The following is a 26160-nucleotide window of genomic DNA, read 5'->3' on the forward strand; positions in this document are numbered from 1 at the left end:
AGGATGACATGGTTGGATGGCATCACCAACTCAACAGACATGAGTTTGAGCAAGCTCTGGAAGATGATGAAGGCAGTGAAGCCCACCACTTGTAGTCCATGGTGTCTCAAAGAGTTGGACATGACCTAGTGACTGAATAACAACAGTTACTAGATTAATTATTACTAAGTTTATACTAAACTATTACTAAATTATATTTATGTCAGTACATATTGAAGTACGTCATTTTTCTTTAAGTAGTTGTTTATTTATTTGGCTGCATTGAGGCTTAGTTGCACACAGGATCTTCACTGTATCATAGAAATCTTTTAGTTGTGGTGGGCAGGCTCTGGAGCATACAGGCAATGTGGGCTTCGTTACTCCACTGCATGTGGGATCTTACTTCCCTGACCAGGAATCAAACCTGCATCTCTTGCACTGCAAGGAAGATTCCCAATGATTGAATCACCAGGAAAGCCCCCTGAAGTACCTCATTCTTACAGCTTCTAAGTATCCCAGTGTTTGGATATACAATTATTCGTTAAATTGGTCCCACTGTGATTGGTATGGTGTGATTTTCAGTGGGGCTGTTACAAGCGGTGTGCTCTGGGTCTCTTTGTAGTTGTCTGATACTCAAAATATTGACAGGTCCTCCAAGTTGCCCTTCGCAGTGGTTGTATCATTTGAAGCTGCACTATGTATAAGGGATTGCTTAGTTGACTATTCAATTGCTTCTTTCCCTAATTAACTTCTGGTTTCCTTTTTCTTTTCTCCTTACCTGCTGCTTAATTATTTTTGCCCTTTGTATATAGTTTTAAGATAATGACATTGAGAAATGTTTTTTATGAACTGTATTGATAAATATAGATGCTTGAAAAATATATCTCTCTTTTCTTAATCCCAAGAGAAATGTAATAAATGTGAATACTTCGTTATAAAGGGCAGGTCCGTTCCACATTGCCATGGGGATCCTCTTGGGTTGAAAAAACACCCATAGAGAGAAAACTGAAAACATTTAGCATGGTGATTTTTTTTTTTTAATGCCTTGGGTATATTTTTTTTCTGTTTAGCACTTCCTGAGGAATCAAAACAACAAAACCAATTACAACCTTGTCTGTGAGACCCTTCAGTTTTTGGATTGCATTTGTGGAAGTACAACAGGAGGCCTGGGACTCTTGGGTCTCTACATCAACGAGAAGAATGTAGTGCTGGTCAACCAGACTCTGGAGAGCTTGACTGAGTATTGCCAAGGTCCATGCCATGAAAATCAGGTAACTGAAAGCAGTCCTTCATGAAAATTATTCCGACCAGTTAGCCAAAGGATCAACTTGGTGAAAGAGCCAAGCTTTGTGTGCATTTGAAAGATCTTTCTTTTACTTTGCCAGATATTTTTACTTTCCTAACAAAGCATACAAAGACTGAATTATGGACTAGCAAATACTATGCCATATTTTAATTTAATTTCACTGTAAAAGGAAATTCCCATGAAAACATCCCAGATAAAAATCAGAGTACAATATATTTTTTCATCATTGATCAGTTTTCGTCTTTAGTCAGTCTCTCCAGGATTTGTGGCATTGGCTCCCTTTGGCTTCTTGGGCTCCACTGCAGTGGGTTGTGTATATTACCATCTTTATATTGACAGTAAATGTAGCAAATAGGTCATATTGCTCCCATTTTGCTTATAGCTAGATTGTGACTCAGAAATTAAGTGATGTTCAGGGTCCCAGAGTAATGGAATCTCTTAAGTTGTAGGGCCATTCTTAAAACTCAGGACTTGTGGTTGAGTCTAAACAGTGCACTTTTGACTGCATAACATTTTCCAGGGCAAAGTTTCGACTCCCTCTTCCAGAATGTTTGTCTCTGATTTCATTTTCTTGGATATCACAGACACAGAGAGGGAGTAGAAGATGGAATACTTGGGTTGGTAAAGGGCGGAGGGCAGCCTGGAGTTTATTGACTCCGCATCCACACAGGTGTTATGGAGCTACCATCACAAGCATGGATCCACCCTGGAAGGAACAATTTTCAAATCACAAACATTTCTGGATAAAAATTTTAAAGAAGCCACTGAGACCAAATGTCAGTGCTTGATACAGAAAAGAAATGTTGAAAAGTAATTGCTTTTCTATTGCATATTATATGACATATATGTGCAAAGTACACACACATATATGTACATACATAGGTATGTAGAACAAAAACATGACAATTATTGGCATAAGTAGCTTGTTATGGGGATCTTTACGCCCTGTAATATGCATGTGATATGGTGAAAGAGTTTGTGGATTTTGCTCTGTCTTATATTTCACTCTTCCAGGGCAATAATATAAGAAAACCTAACTATTGATTTTAAGTTAAGGAAATATATGCAGATTCAAAGACTTCATTTTGTTGTTGGTTAAAATAAAGTAAATCTATAATAGAAAGCATGTATTTTCCACTCTTGGTTTTTTAAGAAAATGAAACTAAGTTTTGAAAGTTACTGAATCAAGTTAGCTAAAAACAGAAATTAATAATAATACAGCATGAATCCCATATACTCTAAAAATAAGCTTACTGTGAACCTCGTGCTCTGGAAATATGTGGAAGGAAGGAAAAATGCTAGCAAATTTCAGAAATGATCCACAAATTGATTTCCTCTAAGTCAAGCAACCATTGTCATGATCAGAAGAACCTCAGGAAATGTAGATGAACGGAAGATACCTCTCCTTGGTGTCAGGGGAGTAAAAATTTCCTTGTGTGAAAAGAGAAATGAAGCCCATCCTGAAAAATAACAATCCTTTCAGAATTACCTTGATTTTATTCTTCCTCGTTTATCTTACCTGGGTTTCAATTTTTCAAACCCCTTTGACTCTGGGTCCTGCATGGTAAGATGTAGTTCCACAAATTCCAACCCATGAGTTTCCAATTTTCGAGTTGTATAAAATGAATTAAATTCAGAGTCCTAGCACGGTAGGCCCTAACCTTCAAAATACTGACATTTATCTCTCAGGGTACTTTATAAACTTTTCCCAAGTCAGATTCCTCTATAAATTGCTTAAGTTTAAGGAATCTGCTGACCTTTTCTCTCAACCAGCATAATTGACACGATGTCTGAAATATCAGGAGGTGACCGTATTCCCAGCACAGTCAACAGCATAGATTGTTACTCATTTAGCATTAAATAGCAGAGAAATGAAGATGCCACATCATTACAGATAAAGTTGACTTACCAACCTTGGGCCTAAGGTTTTTATAAATAGGAATATTCTCTTAAAATTGATCAGATCTTAAAATTCTAAATTTAAAGAATTTCTCTAATGAAGGACATATAAAAATTTATAGACCGAGTGTTTTACTTAACCATTGTTTTTTGAAATTCTACAAAAATGGTTCGCCTGAAAAGATACCTGTTTCATACAATGTCTTTCTCTGTGTTCTTCATACAAGTCATTTAATTAACACTAATCAAATAATAGACTCTATGTAAAAGAATATATAAAATTAAATCTTTGACTTATATTAGACTTAATCTCAAAGTTAAATCTTAATTGCATTTTAAAGGGCAAAAAGCTGAGGTGATTCTGTTATTTTATGTCATGGCCTCTAGTGCTCTTGTGTTGTAAATAGACTTATTTTAAAAATACTTTGTTTTCTAGACATGTATTGCTACTCATGAATCTAATGGAATTGATATCATCATTGCTTTGATTCTAAATGACATAAACCCTCTTGGTAAATATCGAATGGACCTGGTGCTCCAACTAAAGGTAAAGTAAACCCACTGCGGGGAAGGGGAAAGTGACATTCTCTATATAAAACTCACTTTCAGAGTTGACTTTAAATGTTCAAGTAGGTCTTCTAAAAAGCAAGGTATCATCATATTTTCAAGTAATGAATTGACAGAAAGGGATAGTAAAAGCACAGTGAGCACTGAATTGCTGATAAAGTGTCAAATAAAATTTGAGGATATCTTACTGGAAGTGTTTTTAAGCAGTCACTTTGTTTCACTGCTTTTCTTTTCTATTTTTCATTATATAGAGGAACATAAGATGCTGAACATTCACTATGCCATATGTTTTTAATTCATCTTGACTATAGAATTCTATCTAACAAGTCACAATTAATGAAACTATGGTAGAAGAGGGCTCCGTTTTGGCTTTATATCTATTTTCTAAAAGTTGTTTTCTTTTATATTAGAATTTTAATTTTTTCCCCAATACGGTAAGCCATTTTCAAGCTTCCTTTGAGAAGTTTTTGGTTAGTTGCTAAGACGTGTCCAGCTCTTTTGCAACCCCATGTTCTCTGTCCATGGGATTTTCCAGACAAGAATACTGGAATGGGTTGCTATTTCCTTCTCCCTGGGGTCTTCCTGACCCAGGGTCTGAACCAGTATCTCCTGCATTGCAGGCGGATTCTTTACCGCTGAGCCACCAGGGAAGCCCCCTTTGAGAAGTTGCTTTAGCTTAAATCATGTGCATACTTTATAGCAGTTCCATTTATCAGAAGTCAGGAGCACAATGGCATTTTGAAAAAAATTTCTTCAACTTTTTGTTCAAATGGAAATAGATAAGTGAATATACACAAGAAACTATATAGTTTCAAATAAAAAGACATGATATTCAATTGAGATGAATTTTTAAAGACTGCATATGTTAGGTGTTAGAACTAAAAACATTGCTTATTTAAAAGTTTTCCATAAACGTAGGGTTGATCCAATATCACAGAGGATAAAGTTTACCTTTTATAGGTAAATTTATGGCCAAGAAAGATAGAAATGGTATTTTTATAGTTGTTTCTAAATATAGATTTAGATTACATAATGGAATGCATATGTGTCCTACCTATGTGGAGATTATACTAATGGCTCTTAATAAGCAAACAGAGTTATGTTTGTGTGTTTTCACTATTTTTATTTGCAATAGGTATCTTGGATCTTTCTCTTCATAAATGAGAAAGAAGGTGATTCTCAGGTAGATTGCACTTGTGTCCTTTTCCTCATTAACTTCATTCTTCAGTTAGCAAAGTCAGCCTGGCCTATATTATAGCTTAATTTGAGTTACTAGAGAAAAAATGATTTTATCTTGAATTCATCTTTAACCATATTTCATAAAGAAACAACATTTTGAAGCCTTAGATTTTTTTTTTAATCTTTCATTTATCGAAAGACTTACACCTTTAAATCTCATTTTTAATAGATCTAACTTTACTGGGAGAAATACTGAAGGATTCATCAAGTTAAACAAAGTGTAGGGGACTTCCCTGGCAGTCTAGTGGTTAAGACTTCACCTTCCAATGCAGGGGTTGTGGGTCGAATCCCTAGTTGGGGAGCTAAGATCGCACATGTCATGGCCAAAAAGAAAAACATAACACAGAAGCCATATAGTGACAAGTGCAGTAAGGACTTTAAAAACAGTCCACATCAAAAAACAAAAAATCTAAAAAATAAACTAAAAGTATAAACATATAGATTATTTACAAATTCAGAACTATGGGGGGGGAACTCTAAATGATAGGGTATGACTTACTTGTATGAAAATATTCTTAGCTATTCAAATGAAAATCTGTTTTGAAAAAAGGGTCATTTAAAATTTCATTTATGTTACCTTTTCAAAATATGACAGTTGGATAGGTCAAGGTATGTGTAAAATAGAAAATGAATGAATTTGAATTGAAATATTTATAATATTTTACTAAGAGAGACAAGTGTATGTTTCTAAATAATCCATGAGGCTTTGTACATAATGGCCAATATGAGAACAACGTTTGTAAGACAGAATGATATAGTATACTGGCAAATTTTAGAAGGTGTAGGTAGGATGCTTTTAATTATAAATTCCCTGGAACATTATAGAGATGCCATATGAAAAAAATGTTAAGGTTTTATTATATATCATTTACTCTTTAATTACTTAAACAAGTATATTTTTAAGTGTATTTAACTATACTCATTTACTATATAATTTCATGAATTTTTTCATATATATATCTTGTCCCTTTTAATTTACGTTTCATAACTGACCTGGACTATAAATTGCTGAATTTTTAAAATAAGTAGGTTTTTTGTTGTTATTGTTACTGTTGTTGTTGGTTTTGTTTTGTTTTGTTTTTTGTCTAAGGACTCTAGCTTCTTTTGGAAGAGAATCCTTTATTAACACATAAAAATTGGATTTCTTAGCATATATAATCTCTTGAACTTCCAAATTGCTTCAGCTTTCAGTAGGCCATTTACAAGATTTCTGTTCCCCCAAGATAGTACGAAAAAGACTGGTTAGGAAAAACACCATATTGCCAATATTCTGAAATTGGATGCATTTTTAAGTTACTTTGTATTGGGCCTGCTGAGTGAAATTCATTAGAGCATACTGCTAGTGTTGCCAGGGTTTTAGCTTTTGATTATATTGGGTCAGTTCAGATTGCTCTAAAGGTGTAAGCTCTTCACTAACTCTAGAACCTTACTTTTTAAAAGACATGTTGTTTGTGTGGGATGCTGGATTATAAAAAGGGAATTTTAGGATTTGTGCAAATCTGTAGAAATTAAAAATGGAACATCATTCCAAATGTTGAGGATATTGTATTTTATGCTATAAGACTTTCTGTAACTGTGTGGTATCCATTTTGGATAATAAATTGGCTGAATCAGAAACATTTAAGATTTCTTCTATAGGTAAACATGTTTGAGATAATATATTTTTAAAACCAAATTAGGAAGCACCAAAGACAACATGAACTGTTTTTATTTCCTTTTAAACAAAAAATAGAAAATATTCTACAACCCTACTTGTTAAAATGTTATATTACCATGTAGGGAGTCTAAACTGTTATCAATAAATTTATATTTTGTTTCTAACTCATGAATTTAGAATTTTGTAAATTAATTCTCACTAAAAATTATTGATCAAATTTATTTAAGATTTTGATTTGCTATGAATTGATCTTTCATATTAAAAACAATTGTGTTAAATTCTAATGAACTATGTGCCATTTTTGTAAAATATGTCATTGATACTGGTTCACCTTACTGTCTTGTTAGGTTGTCTTTATAGAAAGGCCTACTTAGGAAATAGTGAAGAAAGATATGATTATATTTTAATGTATCATATATAAAGTCAATTTTGTGTTTAAAATGCCTTTATAGCAATATTTAAAATTTCCTTTGTAGCATATCTCAAATGATTCATTGCTTTTATTTTGTGTTGACAATAAAATAAAACATTCTCTTTTAAAATGTTAATAAGCTAACTGATGAAAAGTAGGAGTTTACAATTGTGCTTGATTTAAAAAATAGTCCTGATAATCTCAATTAAAACACATGCAGGGGATCCTTAATCCATGAAATAGACTTTTCATGTGCATCAACTCAATGTGTATCTTTAGAACAATGCTTCCAAGCTTTTGCTGGCCATCATGGAAAGCAGACATGACAGCGAGAATGCAGAAAGGATTCTTTTCAACATGAGACCCAGAGAACTGGTAAGAAAACTTTTCAAAGTCATGTCAGTAATGTGTAACCTAAAAGGGACAGTGGATAGTATACATGTCAGGGGGCTTCCCCTGATCTACCAAGACATGCTGGCACATCGCAACCTGCCATTACTGATACCTCAGAGGGCTTATGGACACAAAGGCCTGTGTGATTTGGGTCCTTATGACTTCATTGGTTTATCCACTCTAAATACTTTTCTTAACCAGCTTGTTACACTTGACTGAACTATCTGCAAATTATTTTTGCCCCCCAAAAAAGTTTGCTTTAGTTTGTGTATTAGGATACATGTGAGGAAGATAAATAAAAATGTTTGTAACCCTCAAAAATTATATTCACACCTCTTTCTGAAAATAAAAGCAAAATAAATATCTTTTGCAGTTGTCGTTAGTGAAACATGACACAGTGTTCAGCCTGGAGAAAATTGCATGGAGGCCTGATGGAAAATCCCCAGAGATCATTAGTGTTGTCTTCCTATTGGAGAGGTTATATTTTCCTCCTCACTGTGACATGGGAATTATGAAGAAATATCAGCATGCTTTAACAGCATCGCGTTTCAAAAGCATTGAGAACATTCTCAAACTGTATAGCCAGTCCCCTAATAACTAAGTCCTAGTTGTTTGAGTACCCCTGTTGGTGCTACGGGCAACTCTATGAAGACACTTTTAATGTGCAAGCAGGATAAGTTCATTGATGTGAAAGAGCATTTGCTACACGTTAGAACAAACTGTGGGCCCAGGAGGTACAAGGAAGGGATAGGGAAGCAATGTGTAATGTTAACAGGAAACATGGAAGGTTGGGAGAAGAGCAGAGAGGTAGGGAGGGTAGGGAAATATGACGTATGAAGGACCTCTTTTGCTCTTTTTAATAGTAAGGAACAGAGTGGAAGAATGCAGATAAAGAGAAAGATAATGCAATTTGATTTAACATATATTTAATGACAGCATAGTATCTGCAAGGCAGTGGGCTGGGAAGAGCAAGACACTCCCTCATCCTCATAGTTAAATGCGGGTGGTGAGTTATGTTTTCATTCAACAGCAACTCTGCACAATGGTCCTTTGAAAATACCATTTCCTTTATCTACAACACTATTGTCCCATCATCCACTTCCTCCCTGTGGCCCATCCTCAACCTCCTGCCTGAATTAATGCCCCTGCCCTGTGCTCACTGAGCGCTTCACACTTATTCCTGCTGCAGGCAGGACTGTTATGCTGGCCTCTTGTTGACTCTTCCACTGGATGGTAAGCTCCCTGTGGGCAGGAACTCGGTCATATCCACCACTGGGTCCTCAGGCAGAGGATGGTGTCTGTCCAGCACCATGTATTCTTGTTATTAGTGGACCCTTGATAAATAATGGATGCTTATCAGGGTTCCAAAGTCTAATTCATGGGAACTTTAGCACTGTCAGCGTTCAAAAATCAAGCCAAAATTTCCAAGGAAAACAGAGAATTTTGTAGGAAAATAATTCCATAATCATTTAAATAAAGGTTTCCAATGCCATTTTCATTTAGAATTCTTATATATTTTTCAAGTCTTAGGGGGCGTTCCAGTTTTTAATTATACCCCATAAACGAGGCAAATGCACGTTGTTTGTGGCATTTCAAATCTTGATGTTCCTTTTGGTTTTTTGATAGGTGGATGTGATGAAGAATGCCTATAATCAAGGATTGGAATGCGATCATGGGGATGATGAGGGCGGAGATGATGATGTTTCCCCAAAGGATGTTGGACACAATATCTATATCCTGGCCCATCAGGTATCACATTTTTTAATCTTTGTATTGTTTTGCTAATCTTATCAATCTCGTCTTATGTCATGGCTTGCTGTCAATACTTTCAAGATCTGGTCCTTCCATTTATTCAGCGCTTGTGTCCCTTGCTGAATCAAGAGAAGGAAAAGCTCCCAGAATGCCCCTAGGGCTCTGGTCAGAGCTAGTCCGCAAGAAAACAGTACTTGGTACCAAAAACTGGGTCAGCAAGGAGGAGAGAATCCCATGTCAGAGCCTGAGGAATAGGTATCCATGGCAACAGATGGAAGTCTGGAAGCAGAGAGGACAGAGGCCCCTGAGAAGACAGAGAGTGTAAAGGAAGGGATGCATTCAGGTCGAAACAGACTTCTGGCCTCTTTAAATTATAGGCTAGCGTATTTCCTGCAGAACCTGTAAAGTGACAGCCTCTAACTGTTTTTTACTGGACTTCTAAAAAATATGAAGCTAAATTCACATTCTTTCAAAGGAAAACCATTTCTATTTTGTGTTAGTATGAAAACAGGTGCTTGGTTAGTGTTATTTGACACATTTAGTTCTTTTAACCTGACGATCTATTTTAAACTTGCATCTTCTAATGCAGAGTTGTTTTAGAAATTAAAAAATTGAGATGTATGTATGTCCATTTGATTCTATCTATATCAATTCGGTTCAGTTGTTCAGTCATGTTCAGCTGTTTGCAACTCCATGGGATGCAGCATGCCAGGCTTCCCTGTCCATCACCAACTCCCAGAGCATGCTCAAACTCATGTCCATTGAGTTGGTGATGCCATCCAACCATCTCATCCTCTGTTGTCCCCTTCTCCTCCTGCCTTCAATCTTTCCCAGCATCAGGGTCTTTTCCAAGGAGTCAGTTCTTCACGTCATATAGTGATTATCTATATAGCTCTCACTTTTTTACAGAACAAAGTCTAAACTTCTAGACTGTCTTGCTAGTCATTTTCCCCCATTGACAATCTCTACCTTTTCTTGCTTCCCTGTATATCTTATCACGTAATTGAACAAACATTGGTAGATATAAATAAGACTCTGAATAGATTAACTTTCTATTTAAAAATTTTTTTCCAGTTTTATTGACATGTAATAGACATACAGCACTGTGTAAGTTTAAGGTATTAAAAATTTCCTCTTTAGACGATTCTTACCCATCTCTGTCCTCATACATAACTGCCTAATGTATGTAACCTTGAGTATAATTTTTATAAAAAATTCAGAAAGGAGTCAAATTCTAAAAGATATTAATACAAGAAGCTGCAATAATTTTATAGTATAGGTGCACCATTGAGAAGATTTTTAGGTCTCTCACAGTATGTTCTCAGCCACATCCAACTCTTGGAACTCTATGGACTGTAGTCCATCAGGCTTCTCTGTCGGTGGGATTTTTCAGGCAAGAATACTGTAGTGGGTTGTTGTTCCCTTCTCCAGGGGATCTTTCCAACCCAGGGATCAAACCAGCATCACATCTCCTGCACACATCTCCTGCACTGTTTGTGGATTCTTTACCTGCTGAGCCATCAGGGAACCTTCTCACAGTATAGCAAAATTCATATATAGAACAGAAAAGGTCAGGGCAAATGGGTTATAGCTAGGAAGACGAGAGAATTTTAAGTATTGAGGAACTGAAAGCCAAGATGAAGAGATACACTGAAGAAAGTAGAACACAGAGATTTAAGATGCGGAAGAGGTATAGTTTTAGAGAGAAAGAAATTGGGTGACAGCAATTGAGTCAAGCCAGAGAAGGACTGTCCAGAGATTGAATGAGAGTAGAGAGGGAAAAAAGTCACAAACTGAGAATTAAAGTCATATTGGCTTCTACAACAAAGATGGAAATAGAGTGACACAGCACGTGTACATGAGCAAGAAGTTATTTCAGAAGCTGCAGCATTGTGGAAGGAAAACAACTAAAAAAGAGAAGAGCAGAGTGAGCAGTAATAAGTTTTAGAAGGAAGTCAGGGAGTACAGCCACCCATTGTGTTCTTTTGACTGAAAGCTAGCCTCGCTCTGCCTTTAAAGGTTATTCCGCTGCCTGAGCAAGCAGCTACACGAGCAAGATCTAACCATGTGTCTTTCAAGTTGGAAGTGAACAACCCGACCAGCCAACTCAGCCCTGAGAAAAACAGAAGAGTAGATGTTTGAGCCAGATTACCTCGAACCCATTGAGAAGACACTTAAAAATGTAATCTCATGTTACCAGTTTTGAGTAACAATAAAAATATTGTCAGGAAAGACCCATGTTAGGTCAGGGTCAGTTCACTTTTAAGCAGATTAAATACAAGAGTAGAGATTAGGTGTGTTTTGTTTTTTTTTTTTCCGGCCATACCACATGACGTGGGATGTGGGATCTCAGTTCCCTAACCCAGGAATCAAACGTGTGACCCCTGCATTGGAGCTCAGAGTTCTAACCACTGGACTTTCAGGGAAGTCTGAAGAATGCAGATTTTTTAGACAAGTTAAGGTAAATGTTGAAAAGAGTGGAAAATAAGAATAAAGAATACAAAAGCTACTCTTAGGTTGAAAGATAATGATTTAAATTATGAAAGAGGTTAAAAAAGAAGACAGCATAATATCAGTGGTTTTGATGGATTTGAGTTTATGAAAGTGCTCAGAGAGAAACAGGTTCAACGATGATGGTGGACTTGTCCAACCAGTGGGAATTCAGAACTACCTGTTAAAAAAAAATAACGAAGAGCTAAAAACTACTTACTGAAACGAAGAGATAATGGATATGAAAATGGCCTGAATGGATATCTAGAGGTTTCTGAATCTCCCCCAAACCAACATGTTAGAGAAGCAGTAGTATGCAGAGTGCGATGGTACAATATCTAGGCACATAGATAAAGCCAGACTTCAGGAAGAGGGAGACTGTCAGACTGAGTGAGGGAAGGAGATCTGGAATCCTTAAGGCCTTGTGATTAAATTAAGAGTGTAAACATGAAACGGGAGTCCACAGGAGTCTAGGACAGGAATGCAAGCTGTATGGAACAGTGTATGTAACCAACAGGGTAGTTAAGCAACAGCCTGCTCACTTTCTTACAGTGACACCGGAAGTTGCTCCCTTGCCCCTTTATCCATGTGTGCTCTATGGGGTGGCTCCTCCCACTAGATTTAATGAAAAATTCAGTTTTCACTCAGAAGAGAGCCAACCCGTGCTCTTTTGATCTTTCCTCAAGTGACTTCCTTGTCTTTCTCTAGGCCAGGATATTGTACTGGTTTCTTAGGAGGCAGAGATGGTTGCTGAATTCCTTCCTTATGAATCTGTTGTCCAAATAGCCTCCACACTGAGGCACAAATGCCACAGACAGTGGTTGTAAGCCTTGCTTCAGAAGTAGCCATGTAGCTGAGCTCCAGGAGTCTTCTGGGGTCCAGGTTCAGCTGTATCCATTGTGAATGTGGAGTTGTTTGGGTCTGTCTTGCTGATGACCGTGCAGATTGGTTTCTGCCTTTGCACAGTTCAGTGATTCCAAAACTGAGGTTCAGCTTCCTCCTTGTTTTACTATAATCATCTTTTGCACAGACAGTCTATTTTGGTGCCCTCAGACTTTCAATTTTTGTTGTTATTCTTTTCATGGTAGTTGGGTAGTTCTGCTTTTTCTACCATGACATCCTTTTTGGCCCTTCCTGTGGTTGGTGTTACCAGAAACAAATAATGCTTCTTGTAAGTGTCTTGTCTGATCTACATAGAACTATCAATACCTGAAAAAGGGAATTTCTTAAGTTCTAATACCATAGTGTCATGCAGAGTAATTTCCTTAAAATTCAGCTCTGTGTCCTTTTACATTTTCTGTCCTTCACATGCTCTTCTCGTGCATCTCTGCCTCCTCTCTCTGCTCTAGCTTTGGTCTTTTATATTCTACTTTCTTCATATTCCTTCTCTTTATTCCTGTCTTTCTATAAAACAGGCATTGCATGAAATCTAGAACAATGTTCAGTACTTTAGATAAGTTTAACATATATGAAGTCCTATTGTTTCTTTAGGGCTTCCCTGGTGGCTCAGATGGTAAAGAGTCTGCCTGCAGTGCAGGAGATCTGGGTTCAAATCCTGGGTTGGGAAGATCCCCTAGAGAAGGGAATGGCTACCCACTCCAGTATTCTTGCCTAAAAAAAAATCCCATGGACAGAGGAGCCTGGAGGCCTGCAGTCCATGGGGTAGCACAGAGTCAGACATGACTGAGCGACTAACACACACACATTGTTTCTTTGATTCCATGTGGCAGTTCTGTTTTTATGAGACTTTATTTTACATTAATTTTATTTTCTTACCCAGTTTTATTAAGATATAATTGACACATATTGTGTAAGTTTAAGGTGTGAAGACGGAGAAGGCAGTGGCACCCCACTCCAGTACTCTTGCCTGGAAAATCCCATGGACGGAGGAGCCTGGTGGGCTGTAGTCCATGGGGTCGTGAAGAGTCGGACACGACTGAGCGACTTCACTTTCACTTTTCACTTTCCTGCACTGGAGAAGGAAATGGCAACCTACTCCAGTGTTCTTGCCTGGAGAATCCCAGGGACCGGGGAGCCTGGTGGGCTGCCGTCTATGGGGTCACACAGAGTCGGACACGACTGAAGTGACTTAGCAGCTTAGCAGCAAGGTGTGAAGTATGTTGATTTGATACATTAGTTAATACCCAGTTTAGTCACATGATTGTGATTTTTCTTTTGTGTTGAGAACATTTAAGATCAACTCTTTTTGCAACTTTCAGGTTTATGATACAGTATCACTAACTCTAATGACTGGGCTATACATTAGATCCTCAGAATTTGTTAATCTTTCACCTGGGAGTTTGACTCCCATACTTCCCTTTTCCCTCACCTCCCAAACCCTGGTAAACACCACTTTGTCTCTGCTTCTCTGAGTTTGTCATGTGAGATTCCACATCTAAGTGATCTCTTGCAGCTTTTGTCCTTTTCTGTCTTACTTATTTCATTAAACATAGTGCTCTCAGAGTTCATCCGGGTTGTTGCAAAGAGAAAGATCTCCTTCTTGCTCGTGGTTGAATAAGATTCCATTGTATATCTATATTGGATCTTCTTTATCCATTCATTGATTGAAAGACAACTACATTGCTTCCATGTCTTGGCTATTGTGAATAATGCTGCAGTGAACACGTGAGACAGTTTCTTTCTGTACCTACTAGAATTGAGAAGCACATGGAGAAATGTGAAATGTTATGTGCCTTGCAGGATGCGGAGAAGTATTAGATAGCTTGCCTGTGGAAAGCAAAAATAACTCCTGGCTCTTAAGGCAAGAAAGAATGGATCACTTTAATTGGATATATGAAATTATTTTTAAATATAGGCTTTAAATTTTTTCATCATCATTTCCCCATGTCATTAAATAGTCTTTGAAAACACAGTTTTAATGTCTGCATAATTGTTCACCATTTTATTGCACCATAATTTATTTAATCACTTTTTATTGTTAGACATTTAGGCTTCTAATGTTTTTGATATTATAAATTATGCTATGATTAACATCCTCATACATTAATGTTTGTCTGCTGCACTATTTCCCTAGGATAAATTCCAAGAAGTTTAATTACTAGGTTTCATGGTAGTAACTATTTTACGATTCTTGGTGCACATTATAAAATTGTTTTTCACCATGTGATGGTAATCAACTTACTGAATCCTAAAATTATTACCATTTAAATAAAGATTCACCAAGTTGAATAGTGTCAGGAACCCAGTGACCACTCAACACATTTGTTGAATAAATTAATGAGGTAGATGAAAAGGAATTTCACTTTAATCCACATCTTTTGGATTCCTAATAAAATGAATTATCTTTTAATATGTTACTTGCTCATTTCTATTTATTCTCTGAATTGCTTGAAAATGTGTCTGTCCATTCTTCAGTTGAGTTTCATTTTTTTCTTTGTGAATTTTAATTAAGGATCAACAAATCTTACTCATAGTAGTTACATCTACTCCATCCTAGTTCATTTGCTTTCTAATGTTTTAATGATAATTTTTTCCACTACCTTGATATCTTTAAACACTCACCTAGATTTTCTTCTGGTATCTAGGAAATTCAGTTTTTGCTCTTAATTGTTTAATTTTTCCATGTCATAATGCAAGAATAATATAAAGCTACGTTCTTGTGCTAATTTATCTGTAAAGACATAGTCCAAGATTTAGTAATAACAGCAGTCTGGGAGGGCAGGGCTTCTAGTAATTACGTGACCGTGATGTATGTAGGACATTAGAGACCAGGGCCAAAACCCAAACCACCTTTAGGGCCAAGAAAAATGGGTGATGTCGGGGCAGGTGAGGCTGGGACTGATTATCTGGTAAGCTATTACTTACCTCTGTTGACTTTCCAGTTGGGATTGCAGGCACTAAATTTCCTATTCCTCCACTACTTCAAAATGTCTGAATTTTTGAATTTAAAACATTGTGAAATCTAATTTTAAAAAATTGACAACTCATTCAAAAATTTTAAAAATATCAAGCATGCCAACCAGAATTTACCAGCAGACAGAATGCAACTGACGAACCATAGTTTGCCACTTGTGGGTTTGTTTAGTCACTAAGTCGTGTCCAACTCTTCAACCCCATGGACTGCAGCCTGCCAGGCTCCTCTGTCCATGGGATTTTCCATGTGAGAATACCGGAATGGGTTACCACTTCCTTCTCCAGGGGATCTTCCTGGCCCAAGGATCAAACCCCCATCTCCTACATTAGTAGGTGGATTCTTTACCACTGAGCCACCAAGGAAGCCCACTTGTGGACTAAGGGATCTGAATTTCTCATGCAGTTTTTAATTCAATTATATGGTCTTTTTGAATGCTTTACCAGATGTCAGGCACTGTACTGGATACTAGGAATACAGCAGTGAGGGAAAGCAGCAAGAAATCAACTCTCAAGGGACTTAGATTCTGACTGGTAGCAGTGATGAGTAGACAAACCAGAGAGAGCAGATAGTCCTACAAGCTATGCAGTGAATGAGAAGAGAGTGGGATGAAAGACACTCAGAAGGTCTATTGCAGAATGACTAATCAGGAGAGTTTTCTCTAGGGAGGTGAAATTGAAGCTAGATCTAGGTGAAAAAAGCAGAAGTCAGCAGTATGTAGTGGGGCAGTGTGGGGCGCATCCCAGAGATGTCTGGAAAGTGGCAATAAGCTTGGCATGTTTCCAGGAGTAGAAGACCTATGTAGCTGGACCCTCACCCAGCTCCCAGCATTTAAACACTATACTGATTACAAACACTGCACCTGGGGCTCATTTATTATAAGATTATCATTCAGGAACATTTATTAATTAAGCACCTCTTTTTTTTTTTTTGGCTTTGCTGGATCTTCATTGCTGTGTGGACTTTTCTTTAGTGGCAGTGAGCAGGGGCTACTCCTGGTTGTGGTGCATGGACTTCTCATTGTGGTGGCTTCTCTCGTTGCAGAGCACAGGCTCTCGGTTGCACAGGCTGCAGGAGTTGTGGCACGTGGGCTTGGTTGCCCTGCGGCATGTGGGATCTTCATGGACCAGAGATCAAACCTGTGTCCCCTGCATTGGCAGGCAGATTCTTAACTCCTGGACCACCATGGGCATCCCTTGGCCTTGCTTTTTCCCTCCTACTGAACATCTCCTATATCAGGCATCATTTTAGTTGCTCAGGTAGAACATGAATAAAGTTGCCATTAAAAAGCTCACAGTTAAGTGTGTGTTGGAGCGGGGAGAGCTAAGTTGCTTCAGTTATCTCCGACTCTGTGTGACCCTATGAATTGCAGACTGCCAAGCTCTTCTATCCATGGGATTCTGCAGGCAAGAATACTGGAGCAGATTGCCATGCCCTCCTCCAGGGGATCTTCCCAACTCAGGGATCAAACCTGTGTCTCCTACATCTATCTACATTGGCAGGCAGGTTCTTTACCACTAGCGCCACCTGGGAAGCCCTGGAGTGGAGAGAGGGAGACAGATAAATGATGATAATCTAACATACTTTTGTTAAAATGGAGGTATGTACAAGACACACTTCTCTTAAGTCAGGAGAGAATTCATGGAAGTGACACTTGAACTGAGTCTTGAGAAATAGGGGAATTGGAGAGAACATTCCAGCAGAGGCAACAACTTCTGCAAAAATACACCATAGACATTTTAGAGAAAGGAACTCCTTTGGGGAATATTGGTAAGGATTTGGTATGGTATCTACTTATGTCTTTATTTGAAATGAATTATAGTAATTTGAATTGAGTCAACATCTTTCATAACTGTAATGACCCTGATTGTAAGCATTTAACAAATGTTGCATGATTGAGTGAATGAATGAATAGGATATGATATACTCTAAAACTTTAATATTTTTAATGTAAGTATTGTAATTAAAAAACAAAGATATTTTCCTGTTCTCATTACCACAATCAAAATTAATGGTGTTGCCCCCCACTGGAGAATAAATCCTGTGCACAAACAGTTATTGTTTCTGTTGCTATGCTAAGTATTGTACCTAGCTATAGTAATACTCAACAAGAGTTTGGGAGAATAATGTTCTGCAAAAATTCATGCATGCTGATAGTGTTTTTATATAATACAGGTACTCTAATATTTATAGAATCCTGCAAAATTGACATTAGCATTCTCACAGTCAAGGATATTACTCAGCTACTGTGGACTTTCTTTTTAATTTTGTAGTTTATTCTTTACCAGTCATATCAGCAAACTCTACATAGACAGGACTCTGTAATATCTTCCCTCATATCAGGAACTTTTCTTACTTTCATTCAGGATACCATCTTTCCTCTGAACTAGCAAAATATCTCTTCTTGTTTTTAAAATTCATTAATTATTACCTTAGTTCCTCTAAAGCTCAAATTGAAACCTGGTTACCCCATTTCCAGTGAACAGTGGTCTTTGTTTTGAGTTATGTCCACCGCCCCACCCCCATACTGCTTACATTCTTTCTCACTAGCTTATGCCGTGTATAATTCTGGAATTGTTCTTTATTTCATGTATGTAGGTCTTGGCTACATTATTAGTAGCAGATTCGCAAAATCTGGGCACCCATGAAGCCTCATTTTAAAACTTTTTTTTTCAATGAAGACAACTATCTCAGGGAAAAATGCTTAGGTATTTAACCCCTCAAATAGGCTCCTGCATATCTTTCAACAAGCACCAAAGAATCTTTGGATTACTGCCTTTCATATGACCTCTCAGAGTTATAGTTAGTGGGAGCAGTAAAAAAAAAAAAAGTGTACTCCAGGAAGTGGATTGTAATTGGACTTCTAATTGTTAGTTTAGTGTAAGGATCATCAGGTCAAGTTCAGTTGAAGCAATTATTTCTCTGCTTAAAATTTCATGGCTGGTAAACTTATATTTATTTCTGAGTTACATTATTAGAGCATCAGTCTGAATTCTAGGAATGTAGAAGCCCTTCGCTGTGTCTTCGGCCCCTCTTTAAAAATTTTTTTTTATTATTATTATTATTATGTACCTGTTTTTTGGCTGTGCTGTTTTCATTGGGCTTCCTTGGTGGCTCAGACAGTAAAGTGTCTGCCTGTAATGCCGGAGACCTGGGTTCAACCCTGGGACAGGAAGATCTCCTGAAGAAGGGAATGGCAACCCACTTCAGTATCCTTGCCTAGAGAATTAGGTGGACAGAGGAGTCTGGCGGGCTACAGTCCATGGGGTGGCAAGCGTTTCTCTAGTTGTAGCAAGCGGGGGCCACTATTTCATTGTGATGTGTGGCCTTCTCACTGCAGTGGCTTCTCTTATTCTGGAGCACGGGCTCTAGGGCACATGGACTTCAGTATTTGTGGCTCCCGGGCTCTCGAGCACAGGTTCAAATGCTGTGGTACACGGGCATAGCTGCTCTGCAGCACATGGGATCCTCCTGGGTCAGGACTCAAACCTGCATCTCCTGCACTGGTAGGTGGATTCTTTCCCTCTGAGCCACCAGGGAGGCCCTCTTTGGCTCCTCTTTAGGTCTGCTCTGATTTCAGCTATATTCTTGAATGCAAAGTCTATTAGTAGAGCTAGAGATACCAGGCAGGGCTGTTTCTATATATTTTTTCTCCATGCAGGGAAATACATACATCCCCTAGCATATTTTAACCTTTGAGTTATTACCTTGTCCCCAAGCAAAGCCAGTATCTCTTTTTTTTCCCTTCAGGGGTTAGAGGATTGTGGGAACTGCCATCCTGTTTCAAGGACTAGGGTGCTTTCTGTCATGCTGATGAAGTTTGTTATTAATTTGTCATTAATGAGTTGTTATTGCTCATTAATCTGTTTTTTTCCCTTAAAATTCTAATCTCACAGCTTGAGCTATATTCATTTTAAGGGATATGCATATACATAACTCTTAAGTAGCTAAATTTTAATTTATACCAAAGTCATATGAAATGTATATATTGCTCAGATTACTTAAAATGTTTTCCCTAGAGATCTAGGCTGCTTCACCTCTCTGACACTTCTATTTTCTTATGCTAATATGTAGTCATCAGCATTGCTTCATTTTATTCATAGAAATAGAAGGATGGGCCTGTAATTGGATACATGACTTCCATCCTTAATATCTTTGAAGGAGTTTAACTAACTTAACAATTACTTCATCTTTATTATTGCCTGTAGTGCAGAGAGTAGAAAACACGGCTGGGTTTTCAACTCACAGTCATACGTTGGCTAGAATATGGTACAAACTGCTTAACTCGTATTCACCCTGAACTCTGTGTTCTCTCCATTTGCTGATTATGTCACTCAACTTCTCTGACTTCAGCTTTCTCTGGGGGGAAACAAAAAACAACAACATGAGTATCCATGAGCTATGTTTGCAAGGCAAACTTCCAGAGATTTATTGGACACTAACTAGTACAACAGAATGGGAAAGACTAGAGATCTCTTCAAGAAAATTAGCATACCAAGGGAACATCTCATGCAAAGATGGGCTCGATAAAGGACAGAAATGGGATGGACCTAACAGAAGCAGAAGATATTAAGAAGAAGAGGCAAGAATACAATGAAGAACTGTACAAAAAAGATCTTCATGACCCAGATAATCACGATGGTGTGATCACTCACCTAGAGCCAGACATCCTGGAATGTGAAGTCAAGTGGGCCTCAGAAAGCATCACTATGAACAAAGCTAGTGGAGGTGATGGAATTCCAGTTGAGCTATTTCAAATCCTGAAAAGTGATGCTGTGAAAGTGCTGCACTCAATATGCCATCAAATTTGGAAAACTCAGCAGTGGCCACAGGACTGGAAAAGGTCAGTTTTCATTCCAATCCCAAAGAAAGGCAATGCCAAAGAATGCTCAAACTCCTGCTCAGTTGCATTCATCTCACATGCTAGTAAAGTAACGCTCAAAATTCTCCAAGCCAGGCTTCAGCAATACATGAACTGTGAACTTCCAGATGTTCAAGCTGGTTTTAGTAAAGGCAGAGGAACCAGAGATCAAATAGCCAACATCTGCTGGATCATGGAAAAAGCAAGAGAGTTCCAGAAAAACATCTATTTCTGCTTTATTGACTATGCCAAAGCCTTTGACTGTGTGGATCACAATAAACTGTGGAAAATTCTTCAAGAGATGGGAATACCAGACCACCTGACCTGCCTCTTGAGAAACCTATATGCAGGTCAGGAAGCAACAGTTAGAACTAGACATGGACCAACAGACTGGTCCAAATCAGAAAAGGAGTACATCAAGGCTGTATACATCAAGGATGACAATCCTGCTTATTTAACTTCTATGCAGAGTACATCATGAGAAACGCTGGGCTGGAGGAAGCACAAGCTGGAATCAAGATTGCTGGGAGAAATATCAATAACCTCAGATATGCAGATGACACCACCCTTATGGCAGAAAGTGAAGAGAACTAAAAAGCCTCTTGATGAAAGTGAAAGAGGAGAGTGGAAAAAGTTGGCTTAGAGCTCAACATTCAGAAAATGAAGATCATGGCATCCGGTCCCATCACTTCATGGGAAATAGATGGGGAAACAGTGGAAACAGTGTCAGACTTTATTTTGGGGGGCTCCAAAATCACTGCATATGGTGATTTCAGCCATGAAATTAAAAGACGTGTACTCCTTGGAAGGAAAGTTATGACCAAACTAGACAGCATATTAAAAAGCAGAGACATTACTTTGCCAACAAGGGTCCATCTACTCAAGGCTATGGTTTTTCCAGTGGTCACGTATGGATGTGAGAGTTGGACTGTGAAGAAAGCTGAGCGCTGAAGAATTGATGCTTTTGAGCTGTGGTGTTGGAGAAAACTCTTGAGAGTCCCTTGGACAGCAAGGAGATGCAACCAGTCCATCCTAAAGGAGATCAGTCCTGGGTGTTCATTGGAAAGACTGATGTTAAGGCTGAAACTCCAATATTTTGGCCACCTCATGTGAAGAGTTGACTCATTGGAAAAGACCCTGATGCTGGGAGGGTTTGGGGGAAGGGGGAGAAGGGGATGACAGAAGATGAGGTGGCTGGATGGCATCACCAACTCGATGGACATGAGTTTGGGTAAACTCTCGGAGTTGGTGATGGACAGGGAGGCCTGGCATGCTGCAATTAATGGGGTCGCAAAGAGTCGGACACGACTGAGCGACTGAACTGAACTGAACTGAACTAGAAGTAGTTGGACCGTAAAGACTCTTTTACTGAGTTATATTACGTTTTAAGTAATGTAACAGAGTAACTAACTGGACAGCAAGGAGATCAAACCAGTCAATCCTAAAGGAAATCAACGCTGAATATTCCTTGGAAGGACTGATGCTGAAGCTGAAGCTCCAATGCTTTTGCCACCTGATGCGAAGGACCGACTCATTAGAAAAGACCCTGATGCTGGGAAAGATTGAGGGCAGGAGGAGAAGGGGACGACAGAGGATGAGATGGTTGAATGGCATCATCAACTCAATGGACATGAGTTTGAGCAAACTCTGGGAGACGATGAAAGATGGGGAAACCAGGCGTGCTGCAGTCCATGGAGTCACAGAGTTGGACATGACTTAGCATCTGAACAAGAACAACAAAAATAAGCAGCTACTAGATATTTATGTATTTATTTTTACCTTACCTACTTATAAAAGGAATTTGAGGTTGAATAAGAAATGCACTTGTATAATTAGACTGTTAGAATATAAGATCAAAAGGCTTGAAAAGGAAAAGAATCAAAGTATGCTAAGTATCTTACCCAATATCCTTCTTGTCTATCAGTGGTAGTGCTGAGCTTCTTGGTAGTAACCAAGAGTGAAAAATAATGGGCAATACAAGTCATATCTATACTATTCATTTATGACCAACTTATTACTGTTATTTAACTCTAAAAGAAACATATACAAGGGCAGAAGACAGCATGGTAAACAATGTTTTCTAAACTGTTCTGCAGAACACACCAGAAAAAAAATGAACATAGCTGTTTTTAGTCTTGAGGGATAAATAATGATCTGTATTTTTGAGTTATAATCAAGAGTTGAATATAAATAAATGTGAAGCATGTACAACAGTCATTCTGAAAATAGGTATGTAAGGTCACTTCATAGAGAGACTTTCATATTGTAGAAACTTTCCAATATGTGAATTTAGTTGAAAATAGCTTTTTTAAATATCAAGAGGTTATTTTATCAAATAACAGAAAATACGCTTATCCTAATTGCCCAGCTACGTGAAAAACCTGCTGTTAGTCTTGGCAGATAGATATGTAGAAATGTAAGCAATTAAAGGAACTTTTTCTGAAAACTGAACATAATTGCAAGTTTTCTTGTCTCAAAGAAATAGGAAAACCAGGATCAGCTATTTTCTCACTACAGTAAAGATGTTTTTCTATGCTGCTATCATATGGCAGTTTGACATAAGAAAAAATATGTTGTTGTTGTTCAGTTGCTGTTGTGTCTGACGCTTTGCAATGTCTTGGACCATAGTCCTTGAGGCTCCTCTGTCCTCCACTTTATCCCTGCGTTTGCTCAGATTCACGCCTGTTGAGTTGGTGATGCTATCTAACCATCTCATCCTCTGCTACCCCCCTTTCCTTTTGCCTTCAATCTTTCCTAGCATCAGGGGAAAATATTACTAACTAATATTATTTTAAGCATTAATTTTTCAATGTTTCTTGGCAACCAAGGCATAGAAAGAAATATTTAAGTTACATGATAATATATAATGTAAAATAACACCCCACCCAGACCCAGACCCCCCCCCCAAAAAAAAACAAAGCCATATGATTTGATCATTAGTGAAGTACAACACTTCAATGTACCTGAGGCATATAGAAATTGATTGAGGGAACCTTCACTAATAGTATTAATTACTGGTCATATGATAGAAGTTTAGATTAATACAACTTTGCAATTTAAAAAGGCCTGTTAGATTCTAAATTTTAAAAAGTACTTAGCTGTATCCTGTTGCCATACAGCAAAGTAATAGAAGGCAATTGTATTTTCAGTAACAACTTTAACATTATATAAAGACTGGCAATTGTCTTCACAAATATTCCTACGTACACATCTAGCACCTGGACAGAGCCTGGTGCATCAGAAGTGCTCCATCAACTTTAAGGCTCATCAGATTTATTTTCATGACTTTAAATTCATTCTCAGTTCATTCTTAAGTCAATGTAAATTTATTGATCACATATTATCCCCTGGTTATGCTCTCACCAAACAGATGCAGATTCCATGCTCAATGAGCCTGATCCCTGAGATCACATCACCAGTTCCTTTTGGGGAAGCTATTCTAGAGACACCAACTGTGCCACAGATGGAGATATCTGAGGGCATGACAGTGACATATAGTCTCTGCTCTCATGGAATTTACCCTTTATTACTGGGAGACATAAAGACAATCAAGGACTTCCCTGGTGGCAGCAAAGAATACACCTGCCAATGCAGGAGATGCAGGTTCAATCCCTGGGTTGGGAAGATCCTCTAGAGAAGGAAATGGCAATCCACAACAGTATTCCTGCCTGGGAGATCCCACAGAGGATCCTGGCGAGCTACAGTCCATGGAGTCACGAAAGAGTCAGACATGGCTGAGTGACTTAACAACAACCACATAAAGACGATCACAGCATAGCAGCCCTGTGGACAGTATGTCCCTGGGATGCTCTGGGATCTCAGGTTAGGAGTGTGCACAGGAAAGTGAATGTGTGGCTGAGACAGAGAGGGAGAGAAAGTCAGAGGAACAGAGACAGCGCTTTCCCCCTGCTCGATCATTTGCTCAGCATTCAAGCAGGCAAATCAGCTTCTCTAAAAAAAACCCCTAGCCCACTGACCCGTAGCTCTGCTCCCTTTTTTAGCAAAACGATCAGAAGTTGTATACAATTGCTACCTCCATTTCCTCTTTCTATTCTCTCTGAAATCCCTCCCTGTCAGGCTTTCCTCCTGACCATGCCACCAGGACAGCTCCTAACGAGGTCACCAGTGACTGCCACCTGAATAATTGAATGGTTTGTCCTCAGTCTCCATCATATTTCTCCTGTCACTAACATTTGACACACTGGGATGCTGTCTTCTTGAAATACTTAGCTTTCTTGCTGCACAGTTTTCTACTCTTTCTGCCTTCTTCCCAGCACTGGTTCCTATTCCTCTCCCGTTTCTATCAGAAGGAGAGTTCCAGGACCCATTCCACGGCTCTGGTTTTCTCAGCGGACACTCAGATGGTCTCATTCTGTCACGTGACTTTAAACACCAGATGCACCATAATCAACTCCCAGTTTATATCTTCAACCTGAATCTCTCCTCTCAACACCAGATTTGTACATCCAGCTGCTTAAGATCTTCATTTGAATGTCTTTTTAGGCATCTTGTGCGTGTGTCCTCAGTCACTCAGTTTTCTCGGACTCTTAGCCACTCCATGGACTGTAGCCCACCAGGCTCCTCTGTCCATGTAGTTTTCCACTAGGAATACTGGAGTGGGTTGCCATTTCCTTCTCCAGGGGATCTTCCTGACTCAGATATCAAAACCTTGTCTTTTACATCTCCTGCATTGACAGGTGGGTTCTTTACCACTGTGCCACCCAGGAAGTCTGCATCTGAATGTCTTTTTAGGCATCTCACACTTAACATATTTGTAATGAAACTCTTGATTCTGCCACAGTCTTTTTAACTTAGACACAGACCCAGACCGTAAAAACATTAGTTTTATTTTATTCTTGAATGCGTTGCCCAGTGCATAGGACTATGATACAGTAAATACTTTGATTGAGTGATTAAATGAGTGACTATTACAGTTAACAAGTGCCACAGATGACTAGAAAGGGAAGCGCTTAGCATTGGTGTTACTGAGGAGGGCTTTGTGGAGGGGCTAACATTTTATTTTACTTTTAAAAATAATTATTTATTTAGCTGTATGGGATCTTCAATTGTGTCATGGAAACTCTTAGATGTGGCATGTGGGATCTAGTTCCCTGACCAGGGATTGAACCCAAGGCCCCTCCATCGGGAGCTCGGAGTCTTAGCCAGTGGACCATCAGGGATTCCCAAGGGGGCTAACATATTAGATAAACCTTAAGATTTGTTTTCTTCAGTCACTAAGTTACGTCCGACTCTTTGAGACTCCATAGACGCCAGTCTTCCCTGTCCTTCACCATTTCCCAGAGTTGGTCAGACTCATGTCCATTGAGTTGATGATGCCATCCTACCATCTCTTCCTCTGTTTCCCCCTTCTTCTCCTGCCTTCAGTCTTTCCCAGAATCAGGATCTTTTCTACTGAATTGGCTCTTCACATCAGATGGCCAAAGTACTGGAACTTCAGCTTCAGCATCCGTCCTTTCAATGAATATTCAAGGTTAATTTCCTTTAGGATTGACTGGTTTGATCTTGTTTTCTAAGGGACTTTCAAGAGTGTTCTCCAGAACCACACTTCAAAAGCATCAATTCTTTGGTGCTCAGCCTCCCTTATGGTCCGACTCTCACATCCATACATGACTACTGGAAAAACCATAGCTTTGACTGTATGGACCTTTATAGGCAAAATGATATCTCTGCATTTTAATACTGTCTAGATTTGTCATAGCTTTTCTTCCAAGGA

At 38.5% G+C, this 26160-nt stretch overlaps 1 protein-coding gene across 3 annotated transcripts in view; it reads left to right on the forward strand.

The window, feature by feature from the left end:
* Positions 1-26160, forward strand: part of ITPR2 (inositol 1,4,5-trisphosphate receptor type 2) — a 591729-nt gene that overhangs the window by 408533 nt on the left and 157036 nt on the right. For all 3 annotated transcript variants that reach the window (XM_024991354.2, NM_174369.2, XM_059886107.1), the window contains 4 exon segments: positions 1050-1250; positions 3621-3731; positions 7339-7434; positions 9079-9201. In XM_024991354.2, coding sequence (XP_024847122.1) covers positions 1050-1250; positions 3621-3731; positions 7339-7434; positions 9079-9201 — 531 coding nt within the window.

This window comes from Bos taurus, chromosome 5 (assembly GCF_002263795.3).
Source record: "Bos taurus isolate L1 Dominette 01449 registration number 42190680 breed Hereford chromosome 5, ARS-UCD2.0, whole genome shotgun sequence".
Classification (NCBI taxonomy): domain Eukaryota; kingdom Metazoa; phylum Chordata; class Mammalia; order Artiodactyla; family Bovidae; genus Bos; species Bos taurus.